At 35.0% G+C, this 17,625-nt stretch overlaps 4 protein-coding genes across 4 annotated transcripts in view; 2 read left to right on the forward strand and 2 right to left on the reverse strand.

Annotated features, from left to right (window-relative positions):
• The window catches only part of LOC130821451 (pentatricopeptide repeat-containing protein At1g05670, mitochondrial), a 5,378-nt gene extending 894 nt beyond the window's left edge, over nucleotides 1–4,484 (forward strand). The window contains exon 2 of the mRNA XM_057687238.1: nucleotides 1,344–4,484. Coding sequence (XP_057543221.1) covers nucleotides 1,457–3,706 — 2,250 coding nt within the window. The 5' untranslated portion in view covers nucleotides 1,344–1,456 and the 3' untranslated portion in view covers nucleotides 3,707–4,484. The remainder of the gene's footprint in view (nucleotides 1–1,343) is intronic.
• A 712-nt stretch (nucleotides 4,485–5,196) lies between these two features.
• LOC130821452 (HIPL1 protein-like) lies at nucleotides 5,197–8,324 on the reverse strand. Its single transcript, XM_057687239.1, has 7 exons — nucleotides 7,963–8,324; nucleotides 7,698–7,855; nucleotides 6,739–7,545; nucleotides 6,438–6,651; nucleotides 6,159–6,337; nucleotides 5,840–6,075; nucleotides 5,197–5,739 (listed from the first exon to the last, which is right to left on the reverse strand). The coding sequence occupies exons 1-7, from the start codon at nucleotides 8,048–8,050 to the stop codon at nucleotides 5,340–5,342; spliced, it is 2,082 nt and encodes a 693-aa protein (XP_057543222.1). The 5' UTR covers nucleotides 8,051–8,324; the 3' UTR covers nucleotides 5,197–5,339.
• Nucleotides 8,325–11,285: 2,961 nt separating this feature from the next.
• On the reverse strand, nucleotides 11,286–11,969 carry LOC130821798 (uncharacterized). The gene has a single exon (XM_057687577.1). The coding sequence runs from the start codon at nucleotides 11,967–11,969 to the stop codon at nucleotides 11,286–11,288; it is 684 nt and encodes a 227-aa protein (XP_057543560.1).
• Nucleotides 11,970–13,530: 1,561 nt separating this feature from the next.
• LOC130821453 (glutathione S-transferase U18-like) lies at nucleotides 13,531–14,958 on the forward strand. Its single transcript, XM_057687240.1, has 2 exons — nucleotides 13,531–14,210; nucleotides 14,413–14,958. Exons 1-2 carry the CDS (start codon nucleotides 13,890–13,892, stop codon nucleotides 14,785–14,787), a joined length of 696 nt encoding a protein of 231 aa, XP_057543223.1. The 5' UTR covers nucleotides 13,531–13,889; the 3' UTR covers nucleotides 14,788–14,958.
• The last annotated feature ends 2,667 nt before the right edge of the window (nucleotides 14,959–17,625 follow it).

Below are 17,625 nucleotides of genomic sequence, written 5' to 3' on the forward strand. Positions count from 1 at the left end.
CAAAATAAGCTTGGACTCGTTTTAGACTCGAATAGAATCCTAGATCTTTTAAGATCAGTGGATACAGATCTGGGTCTAAAAATTAAGATCCGCGGATCCAGATCCGTATGCTGATCCTCTCTTATGACATCTGAATCCCTAATCTAATTCCTAAGTGTAAGTCTTAAAAAATAAGAAAAAAAATGCACGGCCACGGCTCACGGGCATAGTAATAGCTGCGTAGCCCTAATTGAACGTTTTTGCTAGTAATCAAGCCTACTAATTTAGATATGTTTCTGAATTCTGACTCTTCTCAACTTGAAATAAAATCGTTGTCTTGTCACCACACAGCCAGACTCCATTACATTACACCTTAACTTTATCTATATTATCCAATAACGTCCCATATTTTAATTTCATTAGGGATTTTACCATGGTTTCTTTCCTTTTAGGTAAACACCCTTATGTTTTCTTTAATACCATCTTTTCACTTTTGTTTTTGTTTTATCATATTACTCCCTCCAATTCACTTCTCCCTCCAATTCACTTAGTAATGTCTCAATGCACTTATTCAATCCTTAATATCTTTAAGTGCGTAACTAAAAATTGTAGAAAGTTGATATAAATAATCCCTGCATTGAGACGAATCAAACAAGATTCCACTTGACTATTTTTAACTTATAGATTAATAATAAAATACAAATTAAGTGTAAGAGATAAATAGTGTCCAAACAGCAAATGGGACATTACTAGTAAATTGGAGGGAGTAATAAACTAACACTAGTATTGCATTTCAATTAATGAGAACAACATTTGTTCTTTGATTTTCTTATTTGGTTTTATGAAATTCCAATGATTTCCCATGTTTATAGATTCAAATCGAAGTGCTACATTTGTTTCAGCCTTTTAGGCTTGTAGACTGTAGTTTGCGTATTTATCAATTCCAACTGTTTGATGAAATGCCTCATCGAAATGTACCATATAAAGCCTTATGAACTGCAGGAATGATTTTAACATATCTCTTCCTCCTTCCCTTTCCTTGCGCTGAACTGTCTGATCAGGCTTTCTTTTTCAATTTAGAATTTTGTTTTTTCGTTTTGGAATTTATAACTTTGAGTAGATGAATAGGCCGTTAGGTTTTAGTGGTTACTGTCCATTTGTCTTGATGTTGATTTGTAATATCTGTTATCAATTTATGCCCTATCTGTATGTATGTGCTGAAGGTAAATTCTTTTGTTATCATCAATGCAGCTGCCACTGTATGTTATCCAAAAACAAAATATTAGGAGGGATGCTGACATGTAGTTAAGGTTCTTTTGCACATTTTTTATTGCCTTATTTTTTATTTTGTTTATGATTTGTAGGTAATGAGCTCATGTTGATTTTTTTTCTACTCGAGAAAGCTACATGGCCTGCAGTTGCTGCTTTGTTAACCTTATCTTGTCCAAGCCCATTTTGATGGGATTCTCACCAAGAAATGAAGAGTGGTGTGATCTCTCTAACCAATGGATGTTTGAAATTTGCTTCTCAAAGTTTTTGCTCTGGTCGTTTTATGCATATTTTCTTTAAGGATAGAGTTTTTAAAGAAAAGCATTGCACTTTTTATTCAGCCGGTGCAAGACCATTTCCAGATTACACACCTAGAAAACCAACAATCAGGGATTCTGAAGTTGTGCAGGGTATTTCTAAAACCATAAAGCAACGACGCTTTGAGACATTAAGGCATGTGCTTAGGCCCTTCGAGTCAAAGTTCAAGCCTGACCATCTCATTTGGGTTCTTATGAACATCAAAGATGATTACGAGTTGGTATTCAACTTCTATGAATGGGCATGTCTTCATAGAGAACCATCATTGGAAGTTCAAATTATTGTCATTCATATTGCTGTTGCTTCAAAAGAACTGAAGAGGGCTCATAATCTTTTATATGCTTTCTGGACTAAACCGAATCTGGATGTTACCCGTTTTTTTTCATGTTATGTTAAAAATTTGATCTATACGTACAAGGATTGGGGTTCAGATCCTTGCATATTTGATCTTTTCTTTGAGGTCCTGGTTAAAGTTGGACTTTATGTGGAGGCAAGGGGATTTTTTGAAAAGATATTGCAGTATGGTTTGGTAATCTCTGTTGATTCTTGTAGCTTGCTTCTTTCTAGACTTTCCAACCAGTCAGATAAGATTAAGGATAGTTTCAATGTTTTCCATGAGTTCCTTGCAGCAGGGGTTTGTTGGGATACTGGTTCTTATAACATAATCATAAAGGTTTTTTGCCACATGGGAAAAATTAGAGAAGCACACCAATTGCTATTGCAAATGGAGTCAAGGGGTTGTCTACCTGATGTTGTGAGTTATAGTATTGTTATTAATGGATATTGTCATGTTGGCGAACTACAAATGGCGCTGAGTCTGGTTAATGAAATGAGAATAAAGGGTTTAAAGCCCAATTCATATTCGTTTAATGGCATTATTCTTCTTATGTGTAAAGCCGGAAAAGTAGCTGATGCAGAAAGGGTTCTAAGGGAAATGATTAGCTCCAGAATACCATTAGATAATGTAGTCTACACAACAATTATTGATGGTTTCTGCAAGTTTGGTAATTGTTTTTCTGCTATCAAGCTTTTTGAAGAAATGCAAAGAAGTAAAATCTTTCCTGATGTAATCACATATTCTGCTATCATATGTGGGCTATGTCGGAGTGGAAACATGTTGCTTGCAGAAACACTTTTCAATGATATGCTTGACAGAGGCTTAGCACCAGATGAAATCACTTATACAACATTTATAGATGGTTATTGCAAGGCAGGTAAGCTTAAAGAGGCCTTTTTTCGGCACAATGAGATGGTTGAGAATGGGTTGGTTCCTAATGTTGTCACCTATACTGCCCTTGCTGATGGCCTTTGCAAGCAAGGAGAGGTCGATGCAGCAAATGAACTTTTGCATGAAATGTGCGCTAAGGGTTTAGAACTTAATCTATGCACATATAATGTACTCATTAATGGTCTATGTAAATCAGGGGATTTATTCCAAGCAATAAAACTGATGGAGGACATGGAGGTGACTGGATTTCATCCTGATGTTATTACTTATACTACTTTGATGGATGCCTACTGTAAGTCAGGAGAAATCTCTAAGGCCCATGAACTCCTTAGTAGAATGCTGGATAAAGGTCTGCAGCCTACTGTTGTTACATTTAATGTGTTGATGAACGGATTTTGCTCGTCAGGTATGGTGGAAGATGGTGAGACACTGTTGAAGTGGATGTTGGAGAGGGGCATTATGCCGAATTCCACAACCTATAATTCTCTTATGAAGCAGTATAGCATCAGAAGCAACATGCCTGCTACAACTGAAATTTACAAGCAAATGTGTGCTCAGAATGTGATGCCAGACAGCAACACATATAATATATTAATTAAGGGGCATAGTAAAGCAAGAAATATGAAAGAAGCATGGTATTTGCACAAAGAAATGGTTGCAAAAGGCTTTGATCTCTCTGGAAGTTCTTATAATGATTTTATCAGGGGGCTTCTCAAAAAGAAAAAGTATGGGGAAGCAAAGCAAGTCTTTGATGAGATGCGGAGTAAAGGATACATGGCAGATCAAGATTTATTCAACTATTTTCTTGACAAAAACTTTGAGGAAGGGAACCTAGAAACTTCTCTGGATCTTTGTGATGAACTGATAGAGAAATTCCTCATTGATAAGGTTAATGAAGGGAACAAAACTTGATCAATTAGTTTTTAACGGGCATATTACTTAGCATCCACCGACCCCATATTGTTGGTATTAAGGCTTTGACATTGTTGTATCACCTACAATGTACTAAAAAACCAGACGTGTCTATCAAGCTAACTTTACTGATTAAAAAATAAAAATCAAAAATTATTTATGAGGGTGATGTTGGCACTTTCAAGTTCGTCATGTCCTCATAATCTATGTGCCATAAGCTTTCAGAAATTGCACATGTTGTCCACAGTCCACAGAAGGAATGTGGTGTACCAGGCATCACGTTTTGGGTACGGGTGCTGCAGAAATGAAGGGATGTACTGCATCAGACACTATCTTAACACAAGTGATTTTCCTGGTATTAGATAGTGACAGCTACATCTTACTCTTGTGCAGATCCTTACTGATGCTCAGTTACGGAGGTGGTCAACTTCTGTGGCATACTGGAGATTGTAGTTCAGCATCTGTATGAATCTTAAAAGATATGATTTTGTATTATTCTACAATGCATATTGTCATGCCAACCGGTGATAAATGCATTCATGTATTGCCATAGCAGTTTATAAATATGAATGAACTGCAGCTAATCTGTTTGAAATGGTATGGAATTCAAGGTTCTTACAATCTAAGTTTGAAAACTTGATGAGTTGATGTGGATTTGTCATTATCATCCAGTCTCTGCCTCTTTTGGTGGATAGCTTAGGTATAGTGTGTTAGTCCCTATCTTGATGTTTATGATGGTTGTTTATATATGTTGCTAATACCAATTTTCCACCCATCATTTCTTTGTTTTAGATTGGAATTTTTTTTTTATATAAAATAAAATATGTGGTTTGAAACTGAAAAATCAATTTAAGCTAGTATTTTTATATAAATTTTTTCTGACTGGTAGAAAATGATGCTCTTTTCGCAGATGTAGAGTGAAGAGTATTACACTAGCTTCTTATTTGGAGTGTTTAGTAAACAATGGAGGTATACATATATCTTTTAACAGCCTTAGACATTTTCCTTTTCATTGTGGACGTTTTAGGAGCTTAATGTTGGAGTGTTGTTCTATGCAGTTTGAAATTTCTCAAAACAACAGCTCCTTCATGTCATGTTAATTTTGAGATCTCTAGGACAGTGGAAAGTTGCTGATTCTTTTATCAATTACATTGTTATCTTGCAGTAGCAATTCTTTTGTCATCACTTGCAAAACAGTTTAGCTCTGGTTTAAATGTGAGATAGTGACTAAGGTTTTTTTTAATTCATGTCATGTTGGAGTGTTTGCATATTTAATACTCCATGTAACTACTAATAGCACCAGTGGACTATTGACATTGTACACTGTCATGCATCATCCCTTTCCCCATCTATGTCCTCTATTTGATGGTGCAATTATTCTATTGGCTTCTTGTTATCTTCCATTCTAAAGTGCAGTGATGCACAGCTTAGCAGTCAGCTTCAATTTTGTTTTTCTTCTGTCTGACATGAAAGCTGAAGTTATTACAGAACTATCAAAATATTTTCAATCTATTTAAGTTACAAAGAACATCATAATTTATTTAATTAAAAGAACATCATAATTTATTTAACTATGTATACATCTAATTGAAACTGAAATAAACTGCCAATGTTAATAGCTGCATTATTTGTGTCAATTATACAAACCCACCAAAATCAGAAAAGAAAGAAGCAATAAGAGCCATTCTCCGTTAGATGTCATAGATTGAGCTCCATTTGTAGGGGGAGATGGACTTGGACTTGCAGTGGCAGGCCTCACGATCTCTTTTGAGCAAGCGTAGTTGCAGCGGCTTGGGCGTACTACTCTGTAAACACCACTGCTGGCTAGAATGAAGACGTCTTTCCTGTTATCCTGGGCAAATGAATATATGTATCCCAGAGCTGGTAGTGTAGATTTAGGGACAGGATCACACTGAATTGGTGAGTCTTTACCACAGCTGAAAGGCATTGCCGCTGTGCTAAAGTTTCCACTATTTTGGGGTTCCTCAGTAGCTGCCCATATGTTGCTTGCATAAAGATCCCCATACAAGTATCTGAAACATCACAAGTCATGAACATATTATTAAGCATGGCAATCATCGAGGAGTTCTATTTTATTGTTGAGTGATGGCTTTTAGATTAGTGTTTGCTCACCTGCCAGACATGCATGGATCAGTCTCAGAGCGATAGAAATACCCGCCAGATATTGCTGCTGATCCAATTTTCTTGTTGATTTCAGAATGAGTGTAACCTGCTACTGGGAAGATTAGATTTGGGGTTGCTGATGAATTATGTGCTCCATTTCCAGAAGTACAGGGAATTGGGCCTTCATATACACCCCAGCCATAATTTCCACCTTTGGTGACTACATCAACCTCTTCATATAAATCCTACAATGCGAGTTCTATTAGTTTTATGCGACGAAGTGCTTTTAGATCAAGCGCAAAAGAATTTTTCAAGCTATGTATTGAACCTGACCAACATCTGCACACATGAAGTATGTAGGCCGATCTGCATCAAAGCTACACCGCCAAGGATTCCTGAACCCCATAGCCCAAATTTCTGGTGCCATATCCTTGTCCTCCGAGTAAGGATTGTCCCGAGGTACAGAATAGTTACCCCATAGACCGAGTTTATCAATATCATTATAATCTGGATATTTATATATTGTGTGTCAAATAGAAGACATTGACCTGGGAATATTCTAGTTGTTGCATAAATAAGAGGTGCGTTAAGTGTTAAAGATGTTTACTTGGAATACTATCTACATCAAGCCTTAAAACCTTCCCCAGAATGGATTTCTTGTTCTGGGAGAAGTGATGAGGATCATTTCTTCCTCCACCATCTCCCATCATGACATATAAATACCCATCAGGTCCAAATAGAATCTGGCCTCCATGATTGTTTGTATATGGTAAACCCATTGTGAAGACCCGTCTTACTTCTGTTGGTTGGCCACTTTCCATCTGAACAAGAAAGTTACTAGTGTTGGGAAAATATTCATGGCACCAAGTAAGCCAGATTGAAATTTTAAGTAAGGAAGAGATGATTACCGATGAAGGGTTTGATCCATTAGCTGTGAATTCTGCAATTATGCTTTGATATTGACAAGGTATAGAAGTACCTGTAGTGTTGAACTTAGATGGATCACAATCAACATCAGAGTTACAAGCACACCTTCCAGCACATTCAGGAGATTTTTTTGCATCGCAGTTGTAGGAAGCGAAGAAGCGCCCATTCTTAGCAAAGTCCGGGTGGAATGCAATTCCAAGCATTCCAAACACGGTATCGAACAGGACTTTATCGGTTAAGTCCACAAACGGGTCTGATTCATCCAAGCTTAGTTTTTCTCCAGAATCTTGCTCAGGAATGGTCCCCAGCCAGATTTTTCCAGGCAGATTAGAAAAGAAGGCGCGGTTAGACCCATCAGGATGAGGAGCCATATTGATGTAGCTAACACTGCTTATCTTCTCTAAACAGAGTCCTTTTGGAGGAACATCAGTATCTGAAGTATTGGTGTGTAACTTGATGGGTTTGCCATCAAAGCACACAGCATCATCATCTGAAGAACTGCCAAAAACATTGCAGAATGTATTTTCTGACTTCCAAAGGTCATGAAGTGTCGGAGAATTGGAAGTAATTGGTGCAGGTTCTCGAGCTCCACCTTTCAAGGAAGGCTCAAAAGGCGAATTTGGAATGGCAATATCCTTGCATGTGTTCCATACAGTTGAACAGAAACTAGTAATTGATTCTTTTGATGAGGTTCCTGACTCGGTTGAATTGCAAAGACGCGGAACTGGTTGTTGCTGCTGTTTCCCTGTCTTAACCTCGAAAAGGTCTGCTGCATAGGGATCACACGTCTGCGAATAACCAAAAACATTATTTTCTACATTTAGCAAATTCTTAATATGTGCTTGGTGAAGAAGTTTATCATAATATCTTTGTATTACAAAATGTACTTATATTGAAAAAGAAGTTTATCTGGTATTCGTGTGGGGTGATGGGAGCTTACTGCACAGAGAATTGATTTCAGAAGGGAAGCACAGGTAGAATCAGAGACGTTCATAGCTTGAAATTGTTTCTGCAGTTGAAGGTCTTTAGTAGAGTCACAGCATGTAGCTCCATTGTATGAACAGAATTTCAGAGGGGTTTTTGTTTTTTGTGGTGCTCCTGTTTGTTTCCATTTATGAAAATGACTGTTTAAATCTAAGAATTTTGTGATCAAAGCAGAAGTTTTGGATGCATAACATACAACAGGAGAGAGAAAGAAGACTTACTCAAGTCAGTACACAAGGGAAGTGCATAGGAAAGTTGTGAGACGAACAGGAAGTGAAATAGAAGCAAAATGGCAACAAAACCAGCCATTTCTTCCAGGTATCGCTGCTAATTCAGGCTTTCTTACTTTGCAATATTTGAGTTTCACAAAGTGAGCTTTAGAGCAAGGGAATTGCCCGTTTTAAAGGTCATTTTCAGACTCACAGATTTTTTTGAGCTTTTTGACTTTTCATCCATTCATTTGACAACAAATCATGTTGTGGGTTAGACTTTTTTGGATACAGAAGAGATATATTTATTGACCACTCTCTCTTTTGGCTGCATTTATGAAGAAGTTTTGTTTTTCTTACTCCCACGGTCCCACTCCCTCCCCATTCCTACCCTACCCTCCCTACCTATTGCCTCTAGTGGGCGTTGATTAAGCAAGATCATTATTCAACATTGTCTTTCCTCCTTTTTATTTGGGCAAAACTTTGGTTTTTTACATTTCTCTTTATTTGTGTACACTAAATAAACTAAATTTTCAAATATTAATTTTGAGAACAGTGCCTCGAAAAATATAGGAGCATTTTTGTTTTTGTTTTTGTTTTTTTTTTTTGCGTTATTTCTTGTTAATTTGGTGAACTTGTACGTGTTGATGTTGGATCAAAATTGTGTTTCACTTTTTAGTTTAAAAAAGGATGTATTACTTGACCCCTTGAAGTAGATGGTAAAACAATGAGCAACAGTTAGTGATCTTCCTGTCCTCTCCACTACACTACCACCTTATTCCATCCACTACTACATATTTTAATACAAAAGTGATTCCTAATATCTTTGAATTTATTGCTCTCACTTAAAAATTCAAACCATACTTCTATGCTTTGTATTAAAGGAGATTCTTTTTGATATGGTTGCATTTATGTTAACATGTCATTAACTCAATAATAGTAATAGAATTTAGACATTTATTACCCAATAGCCAAAATTGAACTTGTACCATTTTTATTTTTATTTTTGTATTTTTGTATTTGTATTACTAATATATTAATTTATTCCCTCCGTTTTACTCATTTTGCATTGATTGTCATTTTGTCTGTCTCATTTATTTTGCGTAATTTCTATTTTTGTACAATGACCCACTATTTTTTAAACTCATCCATACATTTTAATTTTCTTTTAATTTCATCCACACAATTTATTCTCTCTCTTCATTTATTATTCACTTTTTTCTTAAATAATACTCTATTTCTCTTTAATATAAAATGAGTGGGATGGAAGGTGTAATTTACATGTTTTTGAAATTTAGATTAAGATTAATATTGACAAAAGCCTGGAGTCAAAATTGGTATCCATTTTTTAGAAGCAATTCTAGAAGAAAAGAAATTGGATCACCAACAGTGTAGAAAGAACAAAATTATAGTGTATAGGGTAGTTCAGAAAAAGGCTTTGTGTGCAAAACTAATTTAATTACTCCTATTATTTAATTATTATAACTATAATGATTTGTTCCACTTATTGGTTACTGCCAGTGCATACTATCATATGATAGACTTTTTTTTTTTTTGAAGAGATATGTGATAGACTTTGATTTACATGTACATGAAAAAACCAAAGCTATGCAGGAATGCGTGATAAATGATGCCATTGTGATTACCATTACTTCCTCCGATTTATAGTACTTGCTAGTGAGTATAACATATTGTGTGATAGGAACTCGATTTATTAATAGAAAACTTGTATAGAATATAGGAAGAATGTATTGGTAAATAATGGTAACTGTTATTGTTTAAGATTTTCTAGAGTATAGGTAAGTGTAAATCTAAAGTGCAGACCTAATTGGGGGCTGGGGTAGTCGCTAGTTTATTACCTTACCAGTTAGTAGTTGCCCCATATTGATTATTGTTATTGTGTCAAGAAACAAATTCAACTAAAAATTTAAGTTTATAGTTGAGGTTTTATACTCTAGCATATTCCCTCCCATGAGAAAAAGTGATTAAGATTCGAACCCTTTGACATAGTGAATCTCGAGATCAACTTAATTGGCGTGTGAAGTCAACAAACTACTTTTTAGAAGAAAATTCAAACATTTTTATTATACAAAAATTGGCACCATCCCTATACAGCATTTCTTACACAAAGTTTTAGTTAGGGTCTTGGGAGTAGGGAGAATGAATGTTGGGAGTTGAGAAATTGATTATTATAATTGAAATTGTACTCTTAGGCTCGATCCTACTCCTACTTTTTATTTTGGCTTTAAGTCTCGAGCACTCAAATATACTAATATCTTAATGGTATAATAATACTCCCTCCTATTCAGCTTAGGTATCTCATTTCTTTTTATGGTCAAGTCACCTTAATTGTCTCATTTCTATTTTTGGTATGCATTTTTGACTATTATGCCCTTAGTAGTTTATCCTATTTTCAATTATCCCCTCCGTTACCCATACTAATTTTCCCTCCCTTATAATTAATCAACATACTTAAATCCTAATTAATACCCACCCATTTACACTCCCTCCCTTTATAAACCTAAAACCCTACCCATTCCCCATTCCTCTTGCTGTTTTCTGATAACCCTGGGTTGAAGCTTCACCTTCTTCCTTATCTTCTTTCTTGTTCTTCTCTGAAAACCCTAAATTTGGGTTAAAGCTTCACTGTCTTCCTTAATTTCTTCTGTGTTGTTGTATAATAACCCTAGATCTGGGTTGAAGCTTCACCTTATTCCTTAATTTTTTCATTAATGTACATTTGAATAAAAATGTTTCATTGAAAACAACATAAAATTTTTGTTGTTTGCATCTGAAACATCCATGTTAAAGATCCCAAAAATATGTCCAAAGTCAAAAGGAATTTACATTTGAAACATGTTGCTGTGTTGGTTAAGGTTGTGTTGGCTGATCTTCTGTGCTGTTGTTGCTTTCCTGTGTGTCCCAAAAAATTTTGTTGGTTGTTGTTCTTTTGCTCATATGATGATTTTTGTTGCTCCTGCTGAAATTCGTTGAGATTGGTAGTTGTTGTTTTCTGATAATTCTACATTCAAATCCCCTTCATCAATCCCCCCTGCATAGCCAATGAGTTCCACAAGCTGATTCATTTTTTTTGTACTTAGCTTTGTGAATAAATATTGAAGTGAATCAACAACCAATTGTTTGTCAATACTCAGGTAATCTGGTAAAGTCCCTTCCCTTGCTGCCTTTGTTTTGTTCATGTGAGGAATGTGATAGTCAAACCCCCCTGTCTTTTCATGACCTCTATCATACGAGCTTGTAAAGTGATGAATACAAACCTTAAACATTGTGGACTTAGATTTTGAAATGCATTATTCACAGCCCTAAGTAATTCTTTAACATTGTAAGCAGATTTTTGATATTGACTTTGTAAATATTGGCTTTGTAACAGCACACATAAACATGATTTTTGGTATGAACCTTTTTGATTGACATTCTCTATATGGTTCTACTTCACCCGGAGCTAGATAATAACTCTGTGTCTCTCGGGTTAGATAGAAGTGTTTTTCATCTATGTGAACAACGTTAGTAGATGGCTTAAATTTGAATGCATCATTTTGTTCATCATATTCACATTTAGATAATGCAAAGCTTAACCTGTGTAACTTGTTGTTTTCATTCAAAGTCGGTTTGATTGCGTTTGTGTGCCTTCTTATGACTTTGTTCCTCTTCCACCTACACACCGTTGATTGTGACACTTTCATTTGCTTTGCTACTGAATGCTGAGTACCCTTGATTTCATATTTAATGGCCTTAAATTTTTCTTCATCGAATTTTATTTTGTTTGCTGCTTCTCTGCCCCCTCTCTTACTGTTGAGGTTAATCACTGTGGTGTTGTTTGTCATCTGCTTCTTGACATCATTCCACAAACGTGTGATTGTTTTCCTACACACTTGAAACTCAATCGCAAGTGCATTGATTGTGCCTAGCACTGGTTTGCCCTTCTTATTTAATGCAGACAGCAGCTTCTGCATTATGTGTTCTCTTTGTTGTGTACTTAAGTTTTTTGTAGGAGCCATTGTTTTAGATGAATGTGTAATAAATGACCATTGTCATTGTCTATTTATGCTTTATGTTTTTTCATGTAATGATGGAGTTCATATTTCTGTTTGACATTTCAATTTTGGCGCCTTATACCCATTTTATTTCTGTTTTCTCAATTTATAATGTGTGCTTTGAAATTTTGGTTGAATTACTGGCGGCAGATAGCAATATTAAATCTTGCTTGGCAGCAGTTTCTGATTTCCTTCTGAATTCCTTATTTTTGGACATTTTAATTTGGGGTTTCAAATTAATTTGGGTAATGTGATGATTTTTTTCATTTTGAAAATTTGGTTGTTTATAAATTGGAGGCTATTTAAGAAATTATTAATGCATTTTTTTGGTAATTTGAAAAATCTGAAGTCAATGATCGCAAAAAAATTCGCACTCACATGATCAGTAACGACTGCAACTACATCGAAGCTGTTGAAGAATTGAGAAGGCTCTCTGAGATATCGTAACTGATGTATTTAATTTTTAGTACTCTTGAGAAATTTATGTAATTTCCAAAAATTATTGTAAACGTAGGACTTAATTATGTAATTCGGGACTTAATTAAATGATCGATATAATTTTGGCGATGTACTGAAAAAAAAATTTCAAACTTTTGGTGCCAAAAAAATAAGCTTTTAAATTGGGCTAAATTGGTGGGAATCATTAATTCCTTAATCCTTACAATTAAAAACCCATAATACTAATCTTTCTCCTACCCTTAGGGTCTCATTTTGACTTTTCTTAAAATCCGTGAAAAGTCAAATGAGACACTTATCCTGTATAGGAGCCAAATGGGACACTTATCCTGTATAGGAGGGAGTATTTGGTTTTACAATCATGATTCAGATTTATGTTACTCACCGTCGGCTCCCACAATACCTTCTTTTTTAGTGATTACTAAATTATCAACTACATTACTCATGTTGGGATTATTATTTTTTAAATCACAAAATAGCAACTATTCTTTTATTCCTTTGAATTGATTTTAAGTGCCATGATTTAAGGGTATAACAATTGTGGGTCAATTTGAATTACCTCGTTCACATATTGAATGAAATTTTTGTGAGATTTGCATTTTTCTAATTTGGCTAATTTGCCTTGTAAGAATTACATTTTTTCTATTTTCAATTGTGGAAGATGCAATGGTTAGCACTATTGGCCCAAAATTTTAAAATGTTTGATTAACCAAGACAGCTCATCTACTATGATTTAATTTAAATTCTTAATGTAAAACAAATATCAATATTTATTATAGCGAACTCAACCATCTCACAAGTTTTAAAATCAAGTAATGTCATATTTAGGAATTATGATTTCATTTAGAAATTTGTAAGTGCCTCAAATTTATTATTTGACAAATCAAAAATTTTCAAATTTGAATTCGGATTAAATTTCACAATTATTTTTATAGTCATAATTAAAATTCATAATTTAAAATGAATATTTATTTACAAAAATTATTTCAAAATAAAGTGTTAATTTGCAATTAAGTATATTAGTGAGTGGATGGAGTAAATGGAGCTCAAATAACTCACTTTCTTGACTCTGTGATTCATAATGTGTCAGACTTGAACTTGGAAAATGTAGTTTAGACTTATACTATCATTGTTCCACCAATTTTGCAAAATCAAGAAGCAGTGGTAGAATCGTACCTGCCGCGGTTTGATTTTGGGCTGTTCCAATTTAATTTACCATTTTTTACACATGCGAACAACTTCCATTATTTACTGGGCCTCCTTTGACCTTGCCAATTTGATTTGTGGTTAGAATTTAGAGTTGAGTGAGAAGTGAGAAATCAACCACTACACGATACTAAACCAACCATTACCAATATCAGGAATTAATACTACTCTTATTTGTTTGATTTTGTTGTTTGTAAATTGTGTGTGAAATCAGAAGAAGAAATGGCGAAAGAGGTGAAATTGTTGGGAGCATGGCCAAGTCCTTTTGTGATGAGATGTAGAATCGCTCTCCACATCAAATCCGTGGATTACGAATTCATTCAAGAAACAATGCAGCCCAAAAGTGAGCTTTTACTCAAATCTAACCCTGTTTATAAGAAGATCCCTGTTCTTCTTCACAATCATCTCCCTATTTGCGAATCCCTCATTATTCTTCACTACATTGATGAAGCCTTTTCTTCTGGATCTGCTCCCTCCCTTCTCCCTTCTCATCCTTATGATCGTGCCATCCATCGCTTTTGGGCTGCTTACATTGATGATAAGGTATTTTATTTACTGTACATTTTCCATTTCACCGTCACATATTCAGATCTGTTCTCCTTTTTTCTTTTTTCATCATTTCTTTTCTTGTATTGGCTTTGCAAATCAAATACTCTATAATGTAATGTAATGTTTGATCAACAATAACAAACGAACAATCACTTATATAGTTTGGTTATTACTACTCCGATCCATTAATATGCAGTGGTTCCCGAGCTTAAACGGTATGCGCAAAGCTGAAACAGAGGAGGAAAAAACAGCAGCAATAAATGAAGTGAAAGAAGGGCTGATATTGCTTGAGGATGCCTTTGAGAAATGCAGCAAAGGGAAACCTTATTTTAATGTCGACCACATCGGATACCTAGACATTGCCTTAGGAAGCTACTTGGGGTGGTTACGCGTAGTGGAAACGATGAACAATGTAGTTCTTTTGGAGCAGGAAAAGACTCCTAAACTTTGTGCTTGGGCTCACAAATTTTGTGGTGATGATGCTGTTAAGGATTATATGCCTGAGACTGATAAACTTATTGAGTTTGCCAAGATTCTTATGGCCAAGTACAAGGCTGCTGCTTCTACCTAGCTACTTAATTTAACTTAAATTACAATTACAATGCTCTTTTAAGATTCTGCACTTCTTTGTTCACCAAATGACTCAATTATGAGTACGTTGTTCTTCATCAATAATGCATGCATTTTGTATCTTTAAACTTGATGATATATCGAATACATTAATTATTGGTTTTGTTTGTGATGGGATATTAATTCATACAACTAACAAACACATGGATCCCTGTGCTTGCTGTTCTTGTTCACACCTCATCAATTTAGAGTACATTGATGAGGCCTTTCAATCTGGTTCGTCCATTCTCCCTTCGGATCCAGCTATCCAACGCTTCGTTCGGAGGTGCGTATGTTGATGATAAGCTATTAATTCTCTGACATCTAAATTCTTCTTTTTGGTTAAAACGACAGAAGAACAGAATACATTATCATTAAACTTAAACGTTAGCTTTTTTCTATTCCTACGGTTGTGTGCTGATGATGTTAAGGATTATATGCCTGAAGCTGATAAGCTTAATCAGCTGCTGCTTTAAGTTAATTGAATTTGATGGAAAGATTATGCTAATATTCTAGCTGTTTGATGTTGTGATGTACTACCTAATTACAGCTTTTATATTATATAATGCTGAGTAGCCCTGGAGATGAGCCATTGTTGTTGAGGCAACGTGGTGAGACGTGGATGCATATATGTACTTAAGACTTTGATTATTGGTATACATAGTAATAGCTGGCTAGTAATGGGATGCACATCCTGACATCCATATGGATAGTAGATAGTAAAGTATTGGGCATAGAGTTTGAAGGGTTTATAAATAAGAAAGTGTGGAGAAGCCAAAACAAATCAAATTAAAGCATCACAAGTAATTAAGTGGTTTTGAAATGAATACTAATAATTTAGTGGTTCTTTTGGTGATTGCCATTAGTATTGTGATGGTACCAACTTGGTCGGCTGCTCAGCCTCAGCCTGAGCAATGCTCAAAAGTAAACGAAAGGTGTTTCAGTGATAATGAATGTTGCGATGGTTACAATTGCGGTCTAGAAACCATAAAAGTGGATTATTCCATATGCCAAAACTGTAATACGCGTGGCCACGCTTGTGGTTGGTTTCGTGCAAGTTGTTGCCTCCAATATTATTGCACTAACTTTGTTGCTGGTACATGCGAGAGCTTAAACTGAAACATCAAACATTGCTTGATGCATCTCCCTACTTGTAATTGCCAATTGCTCAGCTTCTCCATCACCCAAAATAAATAAATTTTTCATTGCGACTTTCAGAGTAATGTTTATTGCTTTTCTTTAGTAGTTGCTGGTACTAGCCGTTTGATAATCAGTACTACATTAAATGGTGTGAATGAGAATGATTTGTAGTGCAAGTTTTTATAATATGTATTATGCCATGGTTTTGAACGTTTGATCATAAAAAAGTTTTTTTTGTTTACAATTTTCATTATCATTTAATATTACATTTTTAAATGGTAATGTATTAAAATAAATTATTGTGCAGAAAATAAGATTGTTGAAGGAGAATCAGCATAACCATCTAATACCACATTTATTTCCATATTAAATGATACTAATAGTACAATAGTTTAGAGAAGTTAATTTGGCTTAGTGATTAGTGCATGCATTTTAAGTTTGCAAGTGACCAAGGTTTAAATCCTACTACAACCAACTATTGAATTAATTTTTTTTTCAACAAAAAAAATAAAATAAAATAAAAGAGAAGTATAAAACCAAACTATTGAATTAATTTTTTTTTTTTTACAAAAATAATTAAAAGAGAGAAAAAACACTTCCAAGGGCGGCGTTTTCCATTAATTATAAAACGCTATCTTGTTTTCCTCTTCAATCCAAAATCCAGTTTTTAACTCAATGAAGTACTAAAACGCTCTTGTTATCAGCATTTTTTCTAAAAACTTATTTTTACAAATAGTTTGGGGAGCACTCATTTCCCAAATACTTAAATAATAATAATAATAATAATAATAAAGTTTAAGAAAAGAGAAAATTGCAAATAACTGCCTTAAAGTTTGAGTGTTTTGTGAATTACAGCCGCAAAGTTTTCTTTTTTGTGAATTACTGCCACCAAATATTGAATTTCGACAGCGTTCAAGCCGCATGACCGGATACGTACATGTTGACCTATTTTTACCAGTTTATACCTTAACTTACATTTGACTTTCTACCCTCACCATAAATTAACTAGAATAGTGATGCGAATACGGGATTGAATGTTTCAAGAATTCGCTTAATCCTTCCAAGAACTATGCCCGGAATGGTCTTGACACAATGAAGAACACGCACAAAGCCTTATGTTTGTATGAAAACAGAAGGTGACTACAACATTTCCTGGGAATGGCTCTATGTCGTGGATAGAAACAAATGACCTTCACTCAGCCACTGGCCTCTTCCTCACACTCAAATTAAGATTCACTCTCTTAACTCTCGTGGAAACAACTGAATACCCTCTTTGCTTCAATCACAAAGAAAACACTCTGGGGTGTAATTGCACACAATTACTTGAATGAAATTTCATTAACCAAATCTGAATTGTGTTGATACAAAGAGGGTGTCCCTTTATATAGGACTCTAACGGCTAGTTTGAGGTGTCTAACAAACATAACTATCCCCGTGCCCAGTTATTAATGCGCGTGTAATACAAGACTTAAAACAAAAACATAAAATAGGCTTATTCACAACTAATCAGCCTTTATCCAGAAACTGACGAGCACACGACCTTGCAGATGTTCTTGTGGGCTCTGTGAGGACTCTCCGTATTATCTTTGAGTCTTGGCTTCTTATTTCATGTATAAAGATGCCTTCCTTTGAATTTCCACACTCATCCATGCACCATGCT

The sequence above is a fragment of the Amaranthus tricolor genome, chromosome 8 (genome assembly GCF_026212465.1).
Source record: "Amaranthus tricolor cultivar Red isolate AtriRed21 chromosome 8, ASM2621246v1, whole genome shotgun sequence".
NCBI classification, from domain to species: domain Eukaryota; kingdom Viridiplantae; phylum Streptophyta; class Magnoliopsida; order Caryophyllales; family Amaranthaceae; genus Amaranthus; species Amaranthus tricolor.